The 20,946-nt window shown below is 40.5% G+C and overlaps 1 protein-coding gene across 1 annotated transcript; it reads left to right on the top strand.

Moving 5' to 3' along the window:
• The first annotated feature begins 1,406 nt into the window (after window positions 1-1,406).
• On the top strand, window positions 1,407-10,912 carry GTF3C6 (general transcription factor IIIC subunit 6). The gene is made up of 7 exons (XM_075273861.1): window positions 1,407-1,439; window positions 2,771-2,959; window positions 4,130-4,210; window positions 4,359-4,422; window positions 4,813-4,857; window positions 7,866-7,970; window positions 8,239-10,912. Exons 2-7 carry the CDS (start codon window positions 2,861-2,863, stop codon window positions 8,607-8,609), a joined length of 765 nt encoding a protein of 254 aa, XP_075129962.1. The 5' UTR covers window positions 1,407-1,439; window positions 2,771-2,860; the 3' UTR covers window positions 8,610-10,912.
• The last annotated feature ends 10,034 nt before the right edge of the window (window positions 10,913-20,946 follow it).

The raw sequence follows: 20,946 nt of genomic DNA, 5'->3' as shown, positions 1-20,946 counted from the left end.
CAATGTACAGATACACACAGCACCACTACATGCACTGTACAGATACACACAGCACCACTACATGCACTGTACAGATACACACAGCACCACTACATGCACTGTACAGATACACACATAGCTCTCCAGGATGCAATGTACAGATACACACAGCACCACTACATGCACTGTACAGATACACACATAGCTCTCCAGGATGCAATGTACAGCTACACACAGCACCATTACATGCACTGTACAGATACACACACAGCTCTCCAAGATGCAATGTACAGATACACATAGCTCTCCAGGATGCAATGTACAGATACACACAGCACCACTACATGCACTGTACAAATACAGACACAGCTCTCCAGGATGCAATGTACAGACACACACAGCACCACTACTGCATGCACTGTACAAATACAGACACAGCTCTCTCCAGGATGCAATGTACAGACACACACAGCACCACTACATGCACTGTACAGATACACACACAGCTCTCCAGGATGCAATGTACAGCTACACACAGCACCATTACATGCACTGTACAGATACACACACAGCTCTCCAAGATGCAATGTACAGATACACATAGCTCTCCAGGATGCAATGTACAGATACACACAGCACCACTACATGCACTGTACAAATACAGACACAGCTCTCCAGGATGCAATGTACAGACACACACAGCACCACTACTGCATGCACTGTACAAATACAGACACAGCTCTCCAGGATGCAATGTACAGACACACACAGCACCACTACTGCATGCACTGTACAAATACAGACACAGCTCTCTCCAGGATGCAATGTACAGACACACACAGCACCACTACATGCACTGTACAGATACACACACAGCTCTCCAGGATGCAATGTACAGATACACACAGCACCATTAGGGTGCATTCACACTGAGTAAACGCTAGCTTATTTTGTAGAGTAAAATTACACTTGTAAATTTTGCTATCCCATTGACTTCAATGATATTTTTTTACAAGTGTAAAAATACGCCTGTAAAAAATACGCCTGTAAAAAATACGCCTGTAAAAATACGCCTGTAAAATGTAATTGAAGTCAATGGGATAGCAAAATTTACAAGTGTAATTTTACTCTACAAAATAAGCTAGCGTTTACTCAGTGTGAATGCACCCTTACATGCAGTACTGCCCACATGTAACCTAAACATTACACACAGCACACAGCCATCCCTGTAGCATTCTTCCTGAAGCTGGCTTTATATACAATATAATAGCACACACAGAGAGTAATACACAGGCTTGGCGTAGCACACATCCACAACATTTGATAGAACTACTCCCTCTACTGTGGTAACCTCTCATAATACACTGCAGCGCCCCGAGCAAACTCCGCCCACAGACTGATCACATGATCATTACATCACTAAAGGTCCTTTACCTTCGTAGACGCTGCAGTGTGACACGGTATGGGCGGCCTGTGCGGCGGTGTATTATAGTGCAGGGGGACACTGGTACATAGGAATGATCAGTGACGTGTCCAAGCTTCGTACCAAGGATTAGCAGAGCTATTACTCTCTGTACACAGGGCAGCGGGAGATCCTGTATTACTCCATGTACACAAGGGAACAGGGGATCCTCTATTACGCTGTATACACAGGGGAGTAGTGGGATACTCTTACTCCATGTACACAAGGATTGTCTATTACTCTACATAAGGAAGTTGGGGCTCGTCTATTACTCTATGTTCACTGAGCAGCAGGGGATCTTCTATTTCTTCGTGGTCACAGGGGAGTGGGATCTTCTATAAAGGAGTCACAACCACCATGCTGCCATATGGATGCCGTTTTTTGTTGTATAGCATATAAAGCATAGAATTTAGTTTTAGAAACTATTAAGACCATGGATAAAACTTAATGGGATTCTATCATTAAAAATAATTTTTTTCTCCCTAACATGTAGGAATAGCCTTAAGAAGGGCTATTCGTCTCCTACCTTTAGATGTCTTCTCCGGGCCGCCGTTCAGTATATAATCTGTTTTTTGTCGGTATGCAAATGAGTTCTCTCGCAGCACTGGGGGCGTCCCCAATGCTGCGAGAGAACTCTACAGTGCCGCCTCCATCTTCTTCAGGAACGGGTCTTCTTCCGGAGGTTGGCTAAAAACTTCTAAGCCTAAGAGTGGGGTCCCACGTTGTGAAAATGCTACAGTAAAAACCGCAGCATTTTACAGTACTGGTAAAGTGGATAGGACTCTGGCTAATTGGTGTAAATTGCAGCATGTCAGTTGTACCTTTTGGAAACTGATGTTTTCCGTATAGGTATAATAAGGACAGAAAGTTCGCAGAGAAAAGGAAAACTGCAAACTTTCTGCGAAAAGCACAGTGTAAAAAAAAAAAAAGTGCTGTGTTTCCGTCATGGCCACTTTTTGGCTATGGCTCGGTACATGGGACCTTAGCCTGAAGCTTTATTCTTTAGGAGAAAATCAAAACTACAAAACAGATGTAAATATTTCTATAAAACCTTATCGCTGTGTAGTTTCTAAAACACTGATGTGTGAACAAGGCCTTAGAGGAAATTCACACAATGAGCTTCAGCTGCGAGATCCAGTACAAGACAGTATGTCGCTGGGAGGCAGGGACTCCTAATATCATAGATAACTAGACTTCTAGAAGTCCCTCTCCCAGCATAAGGTGCAGGTCAGTAAATCCAGCCAACATGTCGACTGAGTTTAACAGCTGAAAGTCAGTTGTGTGAATGTGCCTTAATTCTGAACTTCAATTAACTTTAATTCTTCTCAGCATCAAATGAACTAGATGTGTGCAACTGCTGCCATCCTGTGTTGTGAAATCTGCAACTGCAAGTCATAAACTTCATTAATCCAGTCCACTATGGCTTCCAATACAATTCCTGCATCTCATCAACAAAGGATCAGTGCATTCAGTGAGAGCTTGCCTAGCAATGATGATGATGAAGAAGAAGAGGAGGAGGTAAGAGATAATAAGAACAAAGAAAATCATGGGGGGTGTCTTTCTTGGAGCAGTTTAGCCTATGAAACTGCATTATTCTTCGCAGGCCTAGGGCAAGAAAAAATGAAGGAATTGGCTTTTTAGCCCTAGACCCTGATAATGGCATTAGCAGAAACCTAATAATAAGACTAAGGGTGCATTCACATGATGTCTTTTGGCACGCGGGAGCTTTTGCGGGCCATATACGCTCCCATTGATTTCAATGGGAGTCGGGATCGTATACGCGGCGCTTTTGCGGCTGTGATTTTGCGGAACAACAGAAATTTTGTGATTTTGCGAACAACAGAAACTGTACTGCACTCTGCTAAGTCTTTCAATGCATTTATTGTTGTAAGCCTGTTTACAATCTTACCAATGTATGTCGACGGGAGTGCATCACAGAATGAGGGTGAGGGTGCATCACAGAATGATGAAGATAGTCCCTATTCTCACTCCTCAATGTTATTCCTCAAACCCCAAATTGACTCCTGCCCTCACAAGGGCATTACTAAACTGTACCCTAATGTGACTCTAAATGTTTTGGATGGTACTATTGTAGGGATCTGTACATTTTAATTCCATAATTAAATGTTGTTTTATAGATGCAGCAAGCCTTTTAATATATTTGGGATTCCTGCTGCAATTGGTGTTTATTGCTAATTGTAAACTATAGGTGTTGCACTATCATTCAATATTGTGGTAGTTTATAATCTTAGAAGTTAAGCAGTTGTTCTCACGGTCCTAACAATTGTAGGGTTTCTGCTGCACCTATACGATCACTGTCATGCATGTATATGATAGAATGCATTAACCAAATATATCGTCCAATGTACGTATATGTAATATGCACTGAGGTATTTAACAGGGCAGCATAGTGTGATGAGAAATTATAATAAATCTGGTGGGGTCGCGCCAGGAAAGTGGCAAGGATGGTAAAAAGTTGTAAATATACGCCCTTTACATGCCTTGTATGCAAGAAAACTAACATACAAGGCTTCATCAGTTTGCAGAATTATTATTGGTTTAGGTTTGCAGAATTATTATTGGTTTAGGGGGCATTTTGGACCTGACAACCATTCCAATATAAAGGGAATTTCTCTGAGGTTTTGTGTTTGATTGTACTAGTGATGTTGGATTTTGGGTTTTTTTCAGGAACAGCTGGTCTTGGTGGAGTTAACAGGAATCATTGACTCTGACATTTTAGAAAAATGTGACAACAAGTGCAAAATTTTGGTAAAACACAGTTCTAATTTAGTTATCTTCATTATCCCATTTACACACACCACCCTGCCCTCAATTGCATGTTCTCTATAATTTCTAGATATCTTATTTGATGTAAATATGGATAGATCATTTGTAATAATTAAATTTCCTTTTACAGGGAATAAACACAGAAAAGCCTTTCTTGCAAGTAGATAAATATGTGTTTGCTGGAGAGTATGAAGGTAAGAGGCTTGTGAGATATAGTGTGTAGTCTTCTTAATACTATCCCCTTAGCATCAGTAGCCATATTAGTTTTGCTCATCAGCAGTTTTGCATGCTAGGGTCTTCTAAAATCATGTCCAGTAATGTACTCGACAGAATGGATATAACTGTCTCTGTCTCATTTTTATCACGTAGGCACATGTGTAAGTATTGGATTGAAAACATCGACTAACATAGTATTGTTAAGCCATACAAATTGCAAGCATAGAATTTGCAGACTACATTAGGTTTTCATTACTCAGACCTGCTTTTGGCTTACTATGAAAGAATGAAGATTTCAGTGGATACTATAAGTCAGCTATATGGGAATTTTTTTTTCTTTTAATATAATTTATATTTTTATATACTAGATGCTTTGGGGACATGTGTAATCTTTGAAGAAATACCAGATCAAGGTAAAGATTTGGAATGAGAGTGTGACATATTGTTTCCAATTTACAATACACCAAAATGCAGCAAACTATATAATTGATAATGGGGTCTATCTTTGTCCTTCTGGTATAAGAGACGATTTTCAAATCACCTCATCGAGTCACATAGTGGGACTTAAAAATAAAAAGATAGAAAAAACAGTTATTTTAAAACATGTTAAAAATCTTTATTGTATAAAATTCATTTAAAAACCAAACAGTTAAAATCTAATGCATCATTTATCCAACACTGTGAACACCAGAATAAAAACTAAGAAAAATGCTGTTTTTAGTCATCTCATCTACAAGAAGTGGAATAAAAAGTGATCAAAATGTTGTATATATCCCAGAATTACCAATATAAACTGCAGTGGAATAAAAATAAACGCTAAGGCCCAATTCACATGTGCATTCGGCGAGTCCTCTTGGAGACTTCCCCCGAACAGAAACCTATCCACATAAAAAAGTCATTACCTAAGGAAGCCCGCGGATCCCATAGACTATAATGGGATCTGTGTGGTTTCCACTCGGTTTCTACACAAAAAATGAGGAGAGAAAAGTGCTGCTTTCAGGACTTTTCTCTCTGTATATTTCATGCAGATAGTCGATTGGAATGGCCTGAACGCAGATGTGAACCAGGCCTTACCCAGCAACATAAATGGAAAAATAAAGTTATAGCTCCCAGAATATGACAAAGTAATTATTAAAAACAGTGTTATTATGCAGAAGTCGTAAAACCTAAACATATTTGATATCCTCATAATCATGCTACCAGAAGAATACATTTAAAATGTTATATTTACTTTACGATGAGCTGCTTAGAATTTATCAAATGGGATGCCACTGCAGTAGTCACAACTGTCTCTAGTAAAAGTATGAGGAGTGAGCACTGCAGCTCATGCACTCACAAGGGTGTCCCAACAGTTAAACATGCTGCGATCTAAAATTAACATTCAGTTTTGGAAAAAGCAGATAACCCTTTTATAGGGATTCTATCATTAAAACAACATTTTTTTTCTCAACCCGTAGGAATAGCCTTAAGAAAAGCTATTCTTCTCCTACCTTTAGATGTCTTCTCTGCGCCACCGTTTGGTAGAAATCCGGGTTTTCGTGGCAACACGGTGACTCAGTGGTTAGCACAGCAAACTTGCAGCACTGGAGTCCTGGGTTCGAATCCCGCCAGGAACAACATCTGCAAGAAGTTTGTATGTTCTCCCCGTGTTTGCATGGATTTCCTCCGATTCTACAAAGACATACCGATAGGAAAAAAAAAAAAGTACATTGTGATCCCTATATGGGGCTCACAATCTACATAAATTTTTTTTTAAAAAGTCTGTGTTTTCTTCAGTATGCAAATGAGTTCTATCACAGCATTGGGGGCGGTCCTCAGCGCTCAAACAGCACTGGGGACGTCCCCAATGCTGCGAGAGAACTCTCCAGCGACGCCTCCATCATCTTCTGGAACGACCTCTCTCTGCGTCTTCTTTCGTCGCTGGCTTCAAACTGCTTGGCATGTGCAGTCCGCTTTAACCGTCGGGCCTCCGGCAGAGCCAACTACGCATGCTCACCTGGTGTAAGTGGCCATTTTCTTGTGGCCGCTTACACAGTAAGCTGGGGTAATCAGCCACAAGAAAATGGCCGCGTGCATTTGCAGTCGGCTCTGCCCGAGGCCCGATGACAAAGCCGACTGCGCATGCATAGAATGAGAGAACTCATTTGCATACTGAAGAAAACTGAGATTTCTACTGAACGGCGGCCGGAGAAGATATTTAAAGGTAGGAGAAGAATAGCGTTTCTTAAAGAGGACCTTTCACCATTTTGCCCACAGGCAGTTCTATATACTGCCGGAAAGCTGACAGTGCACTGAGTTCAGCGCACTGTCGGCTTTCCCGATCTGGACCCAGTGTGAAGAGCCTACGGTCCCGGTACCGTAGCTCTTCTATGGTCAGAAGGGAGTTTCTGACACTCAGTCAGAGACGTCCTTCTTCACAGCACAGCCAATCGCGCTGTGCTGTGAGAGCCGGGAGGAACTCCCCCCTCCCTCCCTGATAATGCTCGTCTATGGACGAGTACTGCGAGCAGATGGAGGGGGCGTTCCTCCCGGCTCTCACAGCACAGCGCGATTGGCTGTGCTGTGAAGAAGGACGTCTCTGACTGAGTGTCAGAAACGCCCTTCTGACCATAGAAGAGCTACGGTACCGGACCATAAGCTCTTCACACCGGGCCCAGATCGGGAAAGCCGACAGTGCGCTGAATTCAGTGCACTGTCAGCTTTCCGGCAGTATATAGAACTGCCTGTGGGCAAAATGGTGAAAGGTCCTCTTTAAGGCTATTCCTACGTGTTAATCAGAAGAAAAAAAAAACGTTTAATGATAGGATCCCTTTAAGACAAAACAGACCTAGTCTTCAAGAGGTTAAGCATAACCTTCCCAGCAGGGTTGCCCATGATGGGCTGAGTTTCGATAACAATGAGTATAGAATTATTGAGTTACTACCAGTGTGACAAACAGAAATAACATTTAGATATCACCCCATTCATCTGGTGCTGATTTTTTTCTGCCATCTAAATGGGACCTAAGACTCTGCAAGGTCTGTATAATTACATATACCGGAAATCTTCAAAGATAGTGTATTACCATGAGGTGTAATTATTGTATAAATGATAACTTTAGATTATATATACATTGTCTCTGAATTTTTCATAATACAAAATATTAGTTTGTGGTCAGTGAATGAGAACACTGTTATGTGATACTTATACAGCTGTATCCAGTCTAGGGATCTTCTGTAGTCTAAAGAGTTTGGACTCCAGATTGATACACTGTAGCAGGCTATGAGAGAGATGAATACTGCTGCCCTTGTAGGTAGCATAGAAGATTGTCTAGACGGGATACTACTGTAGCCACTTGTCAACTGAGAGCAGAATCTCTGAATATAAATAAGTTTAATATACATGTGGCTGAAATACTTATTTTTCTTTGCTTCATATCCAGGAGATGGAGAAAGTACAAAACCAAAACTGAAGTACAAGTGTCATACAGTAAAGAAACTGAATATGACCAGAACATTTCTGACAGAAAAGAAAGAAGTCGATGGAGGTGAGTATTTCATACTCTATATAACCCCTATAATCGAGGCATGGTTAGCCATATTGTGTTAGACTTCTGTATGGGAATAAAATGGTACAGGATCGTCAGATATTCTGTATGAAAATCACATTATGTCCATTAATTACTTCTCTCAACCCAGTCTGTCTTTCAGTTTTCTGCTGGGGACAAGGGCTGCTTTCTTGTCAGCTCTCCCTTTCCTGTGAACAGAAAGCTTATAGTATATTTCACCTAGTTTGTACTTTTGCTTTGTTTGCAGGGGGTAAGATTGAATGGTTCCGGATAAAAGATGATAGTTCTGCTAGCTGGCCACAGATGATATGTAGCTTTGCACAGGAAAATGAAGATGCAGGTGAGTCTCAAAGTGATGATGATGACCATGGACCACTGGAGGTATCTAATGAAGAACCTGAACAAGTAGACCAGAGCTTTTATTTAGATGGGAAACAACCATCTTCCGATACTGAGAAAGGACCCTCTGAATCCGAAGGGAGAAAACACTTAGACTCAGAGAATGTCGACACTGACATAAACAAACTGATATCTGGAGCAGAACAAGAAACCCATTCAGCTGAGAAAGCTGACTCTGCACTACAAGAGGATATAATTGACCATACCCAGATGTCTTAAAAGCAGAATCAAAAGATGTTCTAATTATTTAATTGCGTTTAAAGGTTTGTGGTGTAAGATTTGTATTATAAGCAAGCGTAATTGTGGAGTCTGCGGAATGACAAAGTGAGGGGTGATACAGGCAAAATGTACTTTGAAAATATAAGCTTGCTTTAGGCTAAGGCTACAGGGTGACTTAGGCCATGACTCATGTCGCATAGTCATTTATCCTGTTGTAGTGCTATTTTCATCAAAACTAATGAAAATGAGTGACATTGCAATGCAACTTACAAGTTACCATGACTGTGATCCCATGGAAGCAAAAAAAAATTTAAATAAAGTGGTGGATTTTTGTGCGAACATAGCAAAATAGCAACTTTCACTTCCACTAGTTGAAATTGAAGCTGCACTAAGTTTTTGGCCATGAAACATATTATGGCTTAAGTCACTGTGTAGTCCTGGCCTCAATGTTACAGAGCAAAATTTTAAAGGGTGCTCTGTAATGGGAACATTTGACAGTTTAGAAAAGTGATCACCTATACATACCATTACTTCGTGTGCATTGTTACTTGCATGGATACTGAGCTGCATTCAGGATTCTGTTTGTTGCTAGTTTATTGGCATACACTTCCCTGAAACACTTAATGGGGTTTTTTCCGGGTAAAAAATGTTTTTCTGTTTTTTTTGTTTTTGTTTTTTAAGTGTCTGTTAGTACTATTAATGGGTTAATAAATGCACCCATATACCTTTTAGCGTGTTTTGAGTGTTTTCTGGAGGCCCCTGGCATCTCCTGTTTTTGTTTAGAGACATCTGCTATCTGCTATGTAACTTCCTAACCCCTCTCACCTTATTCCACCCTCCTTCCTTACTCGATCCTCACACTCTCTCCTTCCCTGTCTCTCTAACTATCCTGGCCTTCCCTACGTACTCATCCCAACCCCTGACCCATAGTATATACTTACCCTTGACACGTCTTCCTGTGAGATGGCCCCATCTCCTCTGTCTTCATTCAGTCTTCTCCAGCGATGATCCACCTCTACTGCGCATGCGTCTGCAGTAGAGGTGAATTACCAGCAGCGGTGCATGCACACTGCTTGGAGAAGAGGGCACAGCCTTCCAAATGAGTACTGATGGCGGAGCTGTCTCGCCGAAAGAAGCCTGCAGGGTAAGTCTAATGTAGTGGATGGGGAGGAGTAGTAGTGATGATTTGTTTCCAGAAATGGGGAAACGGATTGTCACCGGATAATCAGAAAATGTCCCTGGGGCGATCACACTTTCACCCCAAGGGATATGGCTAAATGTACATTTTTTAAAAAAAATTACTAATGCTATTTAGAAAGTAGGTTGGGGGGGAGGGTTTTTAGACTAGTGTAGAGATTTTAAGTTATCCCGGACAACCCTTTTAACTTAGCTCCTGTAATTCAACAGATTACTGTAAAATGAGTGTTCTCCTAATGTAAAATCACCAAAGGAAGCTTTGAGCAGTCATTGGAAAAAATGTATTATCCCATCTATGCCAGATGGCTTACATGAGTAATAATGTGGCACACATTTAGCAAAAGGCCCTTTCTTGTGTGAAAAATTCCCTTTTCTGCGCCTTACTTGCCATTTTCCGCAGATTTGGCCCTACATGTTTATTATAACTCATACCAGTTTTTTGGGGATGAATTATACAGTAAACCTATGCCAGTTCCTTACTGGCGTAGATTCCCATTATAGTGCACGGGCATACTTCTGATTTATGAAGAGGCTGAAGCCTTATGATATATCAAGTGTGCCATGCGTCTTACTTTTCGTACTTAATACGTCTGCCTGGTTGAGTTTGTAAGGAATCCAGTAGAACTTTGATTATAGAGTATAACATTGGCTGTAACCTGGGATAAGTACAAGATAAATCATGTACTGTATTTTACAAAGTTACTTTTATGTAGATTTCTATATGTAAATTGCTGCAATCAAGAGAATTTTGCAGCTGGAGGAAATCTCAGAAAGTTTGTCCATAAATGTGAATTATAATGGCTCTTTAACATAGCATTTTCTTTGGTTGCATACTGTATTTTTTTTTTTTTAGAAATTTGAACATATTTTAGCAAAGGGTGTAGAAAGTGTTTTGGTTGGTGAAGGTTTTCCCTCCTCTGTTTTGCCACTAGGTGGTGCTTATGTACAAATGAATTACAGAATAATTCTTAGATGATTGTGTTTATAATGCTACAGATCCTTATGATGTAGATGTTTTGACATATATTTCATGTACATCTGTTCTGTTCAGTATTTTTTTTACATTACTTCCTTACTTTGTGGAATATGAGCTTAAAATTATGTTCATTTACTTTTAACTGTGATGTTCTTCATATTGAAATATCTTTTGTACAAAAGATTTTGATTTTGTTAAACCTTAACTATTTTTTATGCCACAATAATAAACAATTGCTTTATATATTGTAGAATTGTACTAACATATTCATCGGTAACAATCGGTAAAAATCCCACTGGCTTGATGTGATCTGGCCGCGTGCATTGACAGTAAACAAAGCCTAAAGTGATGACATCCTTATTTACAACATGCATACTGCAGATCTTATGAACTAAGGATGCAGAAATTGATAAATAGTTGCTATGATTGTGATGACATGGAACGCGTTGATGTTTACCATTGCAGCACATTGAAAATTGGTTCTCCAGGGTGTAGGTAAAGTACAGAAAGAACATCCTCTGGGCATCAGTGTTTTACAGTTGAGAGATCTGTTGCTGGATGTAATGCTGTGTGGAGCTTAACTCAAAAGAAAATGCTTAGCCTTAAGGTGACCATACACATTAGATAAATCTCGAACATCTAAATATGAATGAGGGGCTCCTGGTTTTACCTGACTAGAATATGTCAGATGAGGGAAGGATCAGCAGTTGGATTTCTACATGATCTAAAGAAGATGAGCTGCTTATTCCCCTCTCACTGCTGAGAACACCGACATGGATGTTTATGGGGGAGGTGTGCTGGGGAATACATGTTGGCTTAAAGCTTGTCTTTGAACTGAACCGTTATCTTAAATGTATGACCAGCTTTAGTTGTGTGACTAAAAGCCGCATAGGTAGACACTGAGCTCCCCTTTCTTTAGTCACAAAGCTACATAAAATGTAGTGTTTTAAAAAGTTTGTCATAAAATAATGCAATGGAAATATACTTGTGCACTTAAAGGAGTTTTCTGGGCAAAAAAAAAATATATATATTTTTTTAAATGTCTATCAGTGCTATTAATCCTACTAATATTATAAAAAATGTTTGTGTGTTTGGATGTTTGTGTGTTTTTGTTTGTTCCTCAATCACGCAATAACGGATGAAATTCGGCACATACAGTCCTATGAAAAAGTTTGGGCACCCCTATTAATCTTAATCATTTTTAGTTCTAAATATTTTGGTGTTTGCAACAGCCATTTCAGTTTGATATATCTAATAACTGATGGACACAGTAATATTTCAGGATTGAAATGAGGTTTATTGTACTAACAGAAAATGCGCAATATGCATTAAACCAAAATTTGACCGGTGCAAAAATATGGGCACCTCAACAGAAAAGTGACATTAATATTTAGTACATCCTCCTTTTGCAAAGATAACAGCCTCTAGTTGCTTCCTGTAGCTTTTAATCAGTTCCTGGATCCTGGATAAAGGTATTTTGGACCATTTCTTTCTACAAAACAATTCAAGTTCAGTTAAGTTAGATGGTCGCCGAACATGGACAGCCCGCTCTCAAATGATCTGAAAACAAAGATTGTTCAACATAGTTGTTCAGGGGAAGGATACAAAACGTTGTCTCAGAGATTTAACCTGTCAGTTTCCACCGTGAGGAACATAGTAAGGAAATGGAAGACCACAGGGACAGTTCTTGTTAAGCCCAGAAGTGGCAGGCCAAGAAAAATATCAGAAAGGCAGAGAAGAAGAATGGTGAGAACAGTCAAGGACAATCCACAGACCACCTCCAAAGAGCTGCAGCATCATCTTGCTGCAGATGGTGTCACTGTGCATCAGTCAGCAATACAGCGCACTTTGCACAAGGAGAAGCTGTATGGGAGAGTGATGAGAATGAAGCCGTTTCTGCAAGCACGCCACAAACAGAGTCGCCTGAGGTATGCAAAAGCACATTTGGAGAAGCCAACTTCATTTTGGAAACAAAAATTGAGTTGTTTGGTTATAAAAAAAAGGCGTTATGCATGGCGTCCAAAAAGAAACAGCATTCCAAGAAAAACACTTGCTACCCACTGTAAAATTTGGTGGAGGTTCCATCATGCTTTGGGGCTGTGTGGCCAATGCCGGCACCGGGAATCTTGTTAAAGTTGAGGGTCGCATGGATTCCACTCAGTATCAGCAGATTCTTGAGAATAATGTTCAAGAATCAGTGACGAAGTTGAAGTTACGCCGGGGATGGATATTTCAGCAAGACAATGATCCAAAACACTGCTCCAAATCAACTCAGGCATTCATGCAGAGGAACAATTACAATGTTCTGGAATGGCCATCCCAGTCCCCAGACCTGAATATCATTGAACATCTGTGGGATGATTTGAAGCGGGCTGTCCATGCTCGGCGACCATCTAACTTAACTGAACTTGAATTGTTTGTCCAAAATACCTTTATCCAGGATCCAGGAACTGATTAAAAGCTACAGGAAGCGACTAGAGGCTGTTATCTTTGCAAAAGGAGGATCAACTAAATATTAATGTCACTTTTCTGTTGAGGTGCCCATAATTTTGCACTGGTCAAATTTTGGTTTAATGCATATTGCACATTTTCTGTTAGTACAATAAACCTCATTTCAATCCTGAAATATTACTGTGTCCATCAGTTATTAGATATATCAAACTGAAATGGCTGCTGCAAACACCAAAATATTTAGAACTAAAAATGATTAAGATTAATAGGGGTGCCCAAACTTTTTCATAGGACTGTAGATAGATTGTAACCTCGATTAAAATATAGGCTACTTTTTATCCCAGTTAATGACATGGCTTCACGACTGTTATGAATTTATGTTCACATACTATATTACACTGCTCTTATATCTGCTTCTGAGAAAGCCAGGGCTGTTATCTATTTGTGTAAACACACGCTAACCCTCAGTGTACACACATTTGCATATTATCTGATCTGCTCCAGGCATTGCTGAAAAACTGACATGGGCAAACACCTTTAATCCAAATTGGCAGTTTGCCAATTTTCAACATGCCTGGAAAAAGAAAATCTAATTTGTCACAAACAACGAGAGCTATGAAGGAGCCAGAAGTCACAGAGGTCTCCTCAGTCGGAGCTGACGGGGATCATCAGTGCCAACAACACGCTCATTATATGGCGTCCCAGCAAGCTGCTGATATACAGAAACAATCACCGGCACAGCTCGAGGAATGAGTTCAGTGGCAGGCCAGCTTGACAGCTACCGATACGCCGGAGCAGGCAGATCATGAATGCCAACAACACGCTCATTATATGATGTTCCAGCGAGCTGCCGAGATGCTGGAACAATCACAGGCACAGTGCAAGAAACAAGTTCAGCGGCAGGCCAGCTTGAGAGCTGACAAAACGTCGGAGCATGCGGATCACCAGTGCCAACAACACGCTCATTATATGGTGTCCCAGCAAGCTGCTGAGATACCGCAACAGTCGTGGGCACAGCGCGAGGAACGAGTTCAGCAGCAGGCCAGCTTGACAGCTGTCGAAATGCCAGAGCAGGCAGATCATCAACCACACGCTCATTATGTAGCATCAAAGCAAGCTGCAGAGATGCCATAACAATCACAGGCACGGTGTGAGGTACAAAGCCAACAGCAGGATAGCTTGAGAGCTGCCGAAATGCCAGAGCAGGCAAACCATCGATGTCAGCAATTTGCTGAATGTAAGCGGATCATCGATGCCAACAACCCACAGACAAAGTCGTGGGCAGAGGCTAGTGGGTTAATAAACGCACCCATATACCTTTAGACTAGTGGTTCTTAACCTTGTTTGAGGTACCGAACCCACCAGTTTCATATGCACATTCACCGAACCCTTCATTAGTGATAAATCAAATATGATTTTTTTCCAAATTCAAGACATAGGTATATGTTTTTTTACTAGTACACAAAATGAACCGTGCATATGGCCTAGGGATCGACCGAACCCTGGTTAAGAACCACTGCTTTAGACCTTTATACCGTGTTTTAAGTGATTTCTGGGTTCATGAGTTTTAAAAACCCATGTATTTTTGAAAAATACAGCATGGTAATTTTTCCTGGGAAAAGGGACAAGAAAAGCAGTTAAAAATGCAAGCCGTTTTTCTTTTTGTTTTTTAATTATGTTTTGGTATGTGGCTTAGCCAAAGGTAGTACTATAACTTGTTATATCATGGGGTGTGAACTTTTTCCTGTTGTCCAGAAGAAAATTGCACTCGAGCATGTGAAGTGGTGCTCAGAAGGGAGGGTTACTGCGCATGCTCGAGATTTCAAAGCGCAGGGATCGAGGCTACAGAGAATGGAGGCGGTTACACCTATGGAGGAGGAGGGCATCACAGGAGCACAAGCAAAGGAGGGGGTGTTACCAAGGTATGACGCAGGGGGGTGAATGGTGGCTTGGAAAACGCCCATAGTGCATGGAGAGGTTCATTTACATATCGGTTTTCTTTTCAAAATCTACTAGCAGCACCTGAATAGCCTTTTTAAAGGCTATTCAGGCATATCACTATGTAAAAATACGATTTCCAAATGATAGAGCCCCTTTAAGACAGGCAGAATGGCCAAACTTAGGATGGTGCCTGTGACCATGCATGGGTGTTTATCCTTACTGAGCAGTGTTCTTCACAGCTTAGCGTGTAGGTGTACCCTCCATGGTACATGTACCAGAGCTTGAGAACCACTGGTCTACATCATACAAGTCAATTACCCTACTTGGTTCTCAGTTCACTAGTGTTATTCAAGGTGACCACTGGGGCCTCATGCTTTTCCAGCTGTAGAGTAGGGATGGTAATGTTATCCTTTTAGAAAGACGCCATTTAAAGACTGAGATGAAACAAATACAAATAAGAGAGATGAAAATGACTACTCAAAATGTTATCACTTTAGGTACTATATAAAAGGATAAGCATTTGATTTTATTAAAATGTAAATGTTAAAGTGCCCATAGAGCACAAAGGGATGGGTACAGCCTTTTATTGCACGTTCCAAATGAATACCTTGTTCACATTATTACCAGCAACAGTGAGAGTAGGCATTGGGCCCTGCTGGTTAGCAATACTTTAGATGGAAGCAGTGCCACGTCATCTGTGCTCACCTTATGAGACAACGAAGGGGGCAACTCAGTGGTTAGCCCTGCAACACTGGGGTCCTGGGTTCGAATCCCACCAAGGACAAAATCTGCAAGGAGTGGATTGCGTTTGCGTGGATTTCCTCCCATACTTCAAAGGGATAAATGTAGATTGGGAGCCCTATATGGGTTATATATATTATGATAAGAGGTTTATCTGAGCACATTATAGCAATATCACAATTAGAAAGCCAATAACTGTATCTTCCTCTGAACTATGCTATAGTGCTTACATGATGAAGATTAGTAAAATATTGCCGAAAGCAACTCTTCTTATTCATAGCCAGACCTTTGAATGGGAAATTGTATGTACTTCTATTGTAATTTGTGCATCTCTGCACTTTCTCGGCCTCATCTAATGAATAGCCCTACAGCATGTTTCCAGCAGCTGCACAATCCTCAGGAGAAACTACTTAGCAACCTCACATGGAAAGTATACAGTTCTCCAGAGAATGGACAGAACAAAACTGTGTTTCTAAGACTCAAACGAATGAGCCTTGTTATAGCACCCAAGTATTAGTCCTTATATTATATATTAGTTACACTGTATACATATGGAATATCTTATCCATAAATCCTGTATTTATCATATCTCTGTCAAAACTATAAATGATTATCAGTTTACGCCTAACATTACTATTTGTATGGAAATGGCGCTGAACGGCATGCACTGTGATGTGGTAACACAATCACAATGAAATCTAAAAGCAAACAGCAATACAGGGCCTATAAGGCTTGGTTCACATCTGCGTTTGCTATTCCATTTGGGGGGTCCACTTGGGGACCCTCCTGTACAGAATACCGAACGCACTAAAAAGTGGTTAGCTAAGAAACCACAGAGACACCGTAGACTATAATGGTGTCCATGTGTTTTCCGCACAAAACATGCGGCGATAAAAGTGCTGCGTGAAGTACTTTTTTCTCCACCTGATGCGTGCAGACACCATGTAGAAAACACACGGACCCCATTATAGTCTATGGGGTCTGTGTGGTTTCATAGGTAACCGCTTTTCAATGCATTCTGCTGTTTTTTTCAGTGCACCAGGACGTAACTGTATGTCCAGGTGCTCCTAAGGGTTAAATATGCAGAACACATAAACAATGACATTATAACTGCACAGTAATGTAATTATGCTAAACGAAGATCCCATTAAACAGTCACTGGGAAGGGCATTTTGTTGTCCTTTTCTTTTGGATTATTTATTATTATTTATTATTATTATTATTATTATTATGCCATTTTTCCTGGGCATAGGCAGCAAAAGATTGGAGCTGACTGAAGTGTTTGGGAGAGTTGTCTAGACATGTTCTGTGCATAGATGATGCATACATAAACAATAATGGGTCAGTTGTGATATCTGTAGAGTTATTTGTTGTAATCCTGTTTGTCTTGTCTGTAATATAAATTAGGTGACTGCTGTTAAGAAAACCTTTAGAGCAGGCATGTCAAACATGCGGCCCTTTACAGGCATATCTGCGGCCCGCACAAAAGTCTCAAACTTTGTCTCTAAAGTGCGCTGAATTCAGCGCACTGTCGGCTTTCCCGATGTGGGCCCAGTGTGAAGAGCTTACAGTCCGGTACCGTAGCTCTTCTATGGTCAGAAGGGCGTTTCTGACACTCAGTCAGAGACGTCCTTCTTCACAGCACAGCCATCTCCACAGAGATGGAGGGGGGTCATGAAACTGGGGGCAGATGAAGGGTGTATATGTAAACAGATAATTTTCTTTTATGAAACTAACAAAATCTCAGAGAACAAGGCTGGCTGATCACCACTTATCATCTAAAAAAGATTGAAAAAAAATTATAACAAATAAATGTTTAGTTTTTAATTGCTGTATTTTTGTTAAATATATGTTGCTGTTACATATTACTATTTCATATCTTGTTTTCATGACTGCTGTTAAAATACATGTGTGACATTAGCTGCTGTGTGCGGCCCTCACAACAACCTCTTGTTACTCATGTGGCCCTCGGGGTACCCTGAGTTTGACATGCCTGCTTTAGAGAATTTGAAAGTTGTATTCTATTATTAGACTTAGTAGACAGAGAGGAAATTTGATTGAAAAATCTCAAAAATATGCATTTACCATCAAAATTTGATTTGAAATATAGCTCATTTTCTGGTGACATATTTCATGCAAATATAAAGCAGCAGTGGGATGTTTGTTATGCACCAAGTCCTTTCTAACTTTGCTGAATCTGCATAAACATCTCCTCTGGAGTCCTAAGCCCTTCTTGTTCCTTAGTCATACCTTTGGGGAAAAAAAAACCAAATTATATATATAATAGAGAGAACATACACATGTATAATTTGTAAAATAAGGGTTGCAAAAAACATGGAGAATGACAAGTAAGGTTTGTTCATATGAATAAGACCACATTTCAATACAAACTTGTCATTACTTTGTAAGATATTAGTGATCCTATGCAGACCTGGTTACAAATCATGTAATCTCGTAAATAAAAATAGCTATTTGTTTTTCTAGAACAGTGTTGGAATCATTTTATATGCAAAGTATAGGCTGTTTCTGCACCTTAGTAGAAGTTCTTAAATTGAAAGACTGCTTACGTTTGATTAATAGACATAGAACTCAGCAACTGGTGTTATCTCAGGATAACCTTATCTTAACCCTGGGCAAACCCAATTTTCAAAAAAGTGCATGGTGAGCAGTTTCATATTTTTGGCATGACCTTAGAAAATAAAAGTTTAAGTAAGTAAAGCATATTTCCATTAAATGACAGATATATAGCCTGTTAATCCAGAACATTCACCTTGCTATACTACCACTAACATAAATAACAATTCAGAGATCAATGCCATTAATTACCCATCCTACTAACTCTGAGTTAAAGTTATATGTGCTTTCTTTTTTAGGACATGTCCTCATTTTGCATTACTTCTTAATCATGCATGACCAGAAGGGTATGCTAACAAAGTCAGATATTTTGCAATCTATTATCTAAACCAGGGGTCCTCAAACTTTTTAAACAGTGGGCCGGAGGCAGAGCAGGTCGCACAGACATCGGGAGCGGTGCCCTCCAATAGATAAAGTGAAGTGCACTCCATGGCCTGGCCCGAGCTCCCCAGGAGCTTCATTATAAATGCACGCCTGCCGGCGTTGTCGGCGGGGCCAGACAGAAGTGCTTGGCGGGCCGCATGTGGCCCTCGGGCCGCAGTTTGAGGACCCCTGATCTAAACTCTTATATTACTTTAAAACCTATCAGCATAGTTTATAATCCAATGAAACATGTATGCCATTAAACAATAGCATAATGTGAAGCTCCTGGGCCCCATCGCAAACTCTGTAATAGGGTCCCAACCTACCTAGTACGTTTTAGAACAGTTATGTATTTTATAGGACAATGGACTTCTGAGGCCCCCTCCGGGACCAGGGATTGCTTCTGCACTCCCTATAGCTACGACCTGCCACAAAAAATTCTGTACTATTAATACCACTGTCCATAGGCAGAGTTTACATTTTAGTATGTTTATGTACATCGGCTGTAGGGCTTGTGGAGGAGAAATGGCCACCTAGCTATACACCTTATATAACTGTTCAACAAACAAGCGCCCCATACCATGCATGTGTTATCAATCTGGAGAGGGCAATAAGCAACACTCAGACTCCTCTGGCAGTGCTGTTTCTCCAGCAGGAACAAAAGATCGGGCAGGTTAAGTGCAAAAATGTCTGATCCTTCTATTCCCTGTCATCTGCTGTCAGAGGACAGTTAGTCAAAGACCTAGCTAGTCAGCCATTCCCATCAAAATCTGCAAGTTCAGCTGCTTTATTTTTAACGTATATAGACATCCAGAAAAGCTCTTCCTTGGTGAGATGTTGAAATGTAATTCCCATATTTTTTACTGTTGTGTCCGGGGGTGTTTGGTGACCATTTGTATAATATACTTTATTAACCTATATACCGTAACTTAATTTGAAATAGAAAACAGGCTGTAACATCCTCCTTAGCAACCCTCTACTGCGTTCACACTGAGCTTTTTGGTCAGGAATTTGGTCAGGAAACTGACGCTGGGCTCACACTAGCGCCCGGACTCCATTTTCAGGTTTCCGTCTTCTGCATGCAGTAGACAGAAAGCTGTCAGACCGGGTCCAGCTGTGAGCGCCGGTGAGCGTTTTATGCTCTCCGTCGCAAAACCGTTTTTTTTAAAACGGACACAAAGTACTGCATGTCCGACTCTGTGTCCGGTTTTAAAAAAAAACGGTTTTGCGGCGGAGCGCATAAAACGCTCATCGGCGCTCACGGCCGGACATCTTTCAAACCCATTCAAATTGAATGGGTTTGAAAGAGTCCTGCAGCTTTCCGTCTCCTGCTCTGTTTTGTGCAGGAAACGGAAACCAGTATGAACGGAGACCGGGCGCAGATGTGAACGAGCCCTGACTCAAATTCCTCCTCCAAAAAACGCCTCATTATACAGTCCTATGGTGAGGCGTTTTTAGGAGGAGGAATTTGAGTCAGTTTCCTGACCAAATTCCTGACCAAAAACTCCATGTGAATGCAGAAAGATGGTGACTATGCAGAGCTGAAGCATTTACCAGAAGGGAGGATGATCACTTCAAATGGCTGTATGTTTGCTTTTATAGCACCTATATATCACAAGAAAGCTGAAATTCTCAGCTTTCATATGCTACAAATACTGAAGTGCTAGCTATAACATAACATGAGTTTACTAGTGAAAAGAAACGGCCAGGAATTTGAATTAAACATACAGAAGTTTATGCTGCATATAATCACATTCCCAACTGGTTTTTTTTAACTGATGGTATCTCAAATTCTTTTCTAGAATCTGTTTTCTTGTGATACCAGAACCATTTTTCTAGGTGGTACAAAACCAGAGATACAGCCATTTGAAATTACTATCACCCTTTGGTAAATAATTCAGCTCTACATCCTGCATTGAGAACAGGAGTACAGACAGGATTTCCCTGGCAATGCTTAGTACACTACTTATGGGAACTTTACAGTCTGTTTTCTATTAAAAAAAAGTTTGATAGGTTAATAAAGTATATTACAAA

Source organism: Leptodactylus fuscus, chromosome 5 (genome assembly GCF_031893055.1).
Source record: "Leptodactylus fuscus isolate aLepFus1 chromosome 5, aLepFus1.hap2, whole genome shotgun sequence".
Classification (NCBI taxonomy): domain Eukaryota; kingdom Metazoa; phylum Chordata; class Amphibia; order Anura; family Leptodactylidae; genus Leptodactylus; species Leptodactylus fuscus.
The sequence above is the reverse complement of the archived record's forward strand: the minus strand, read 5'-3'. Positions and strand labels throughout refer to the sequence as shown.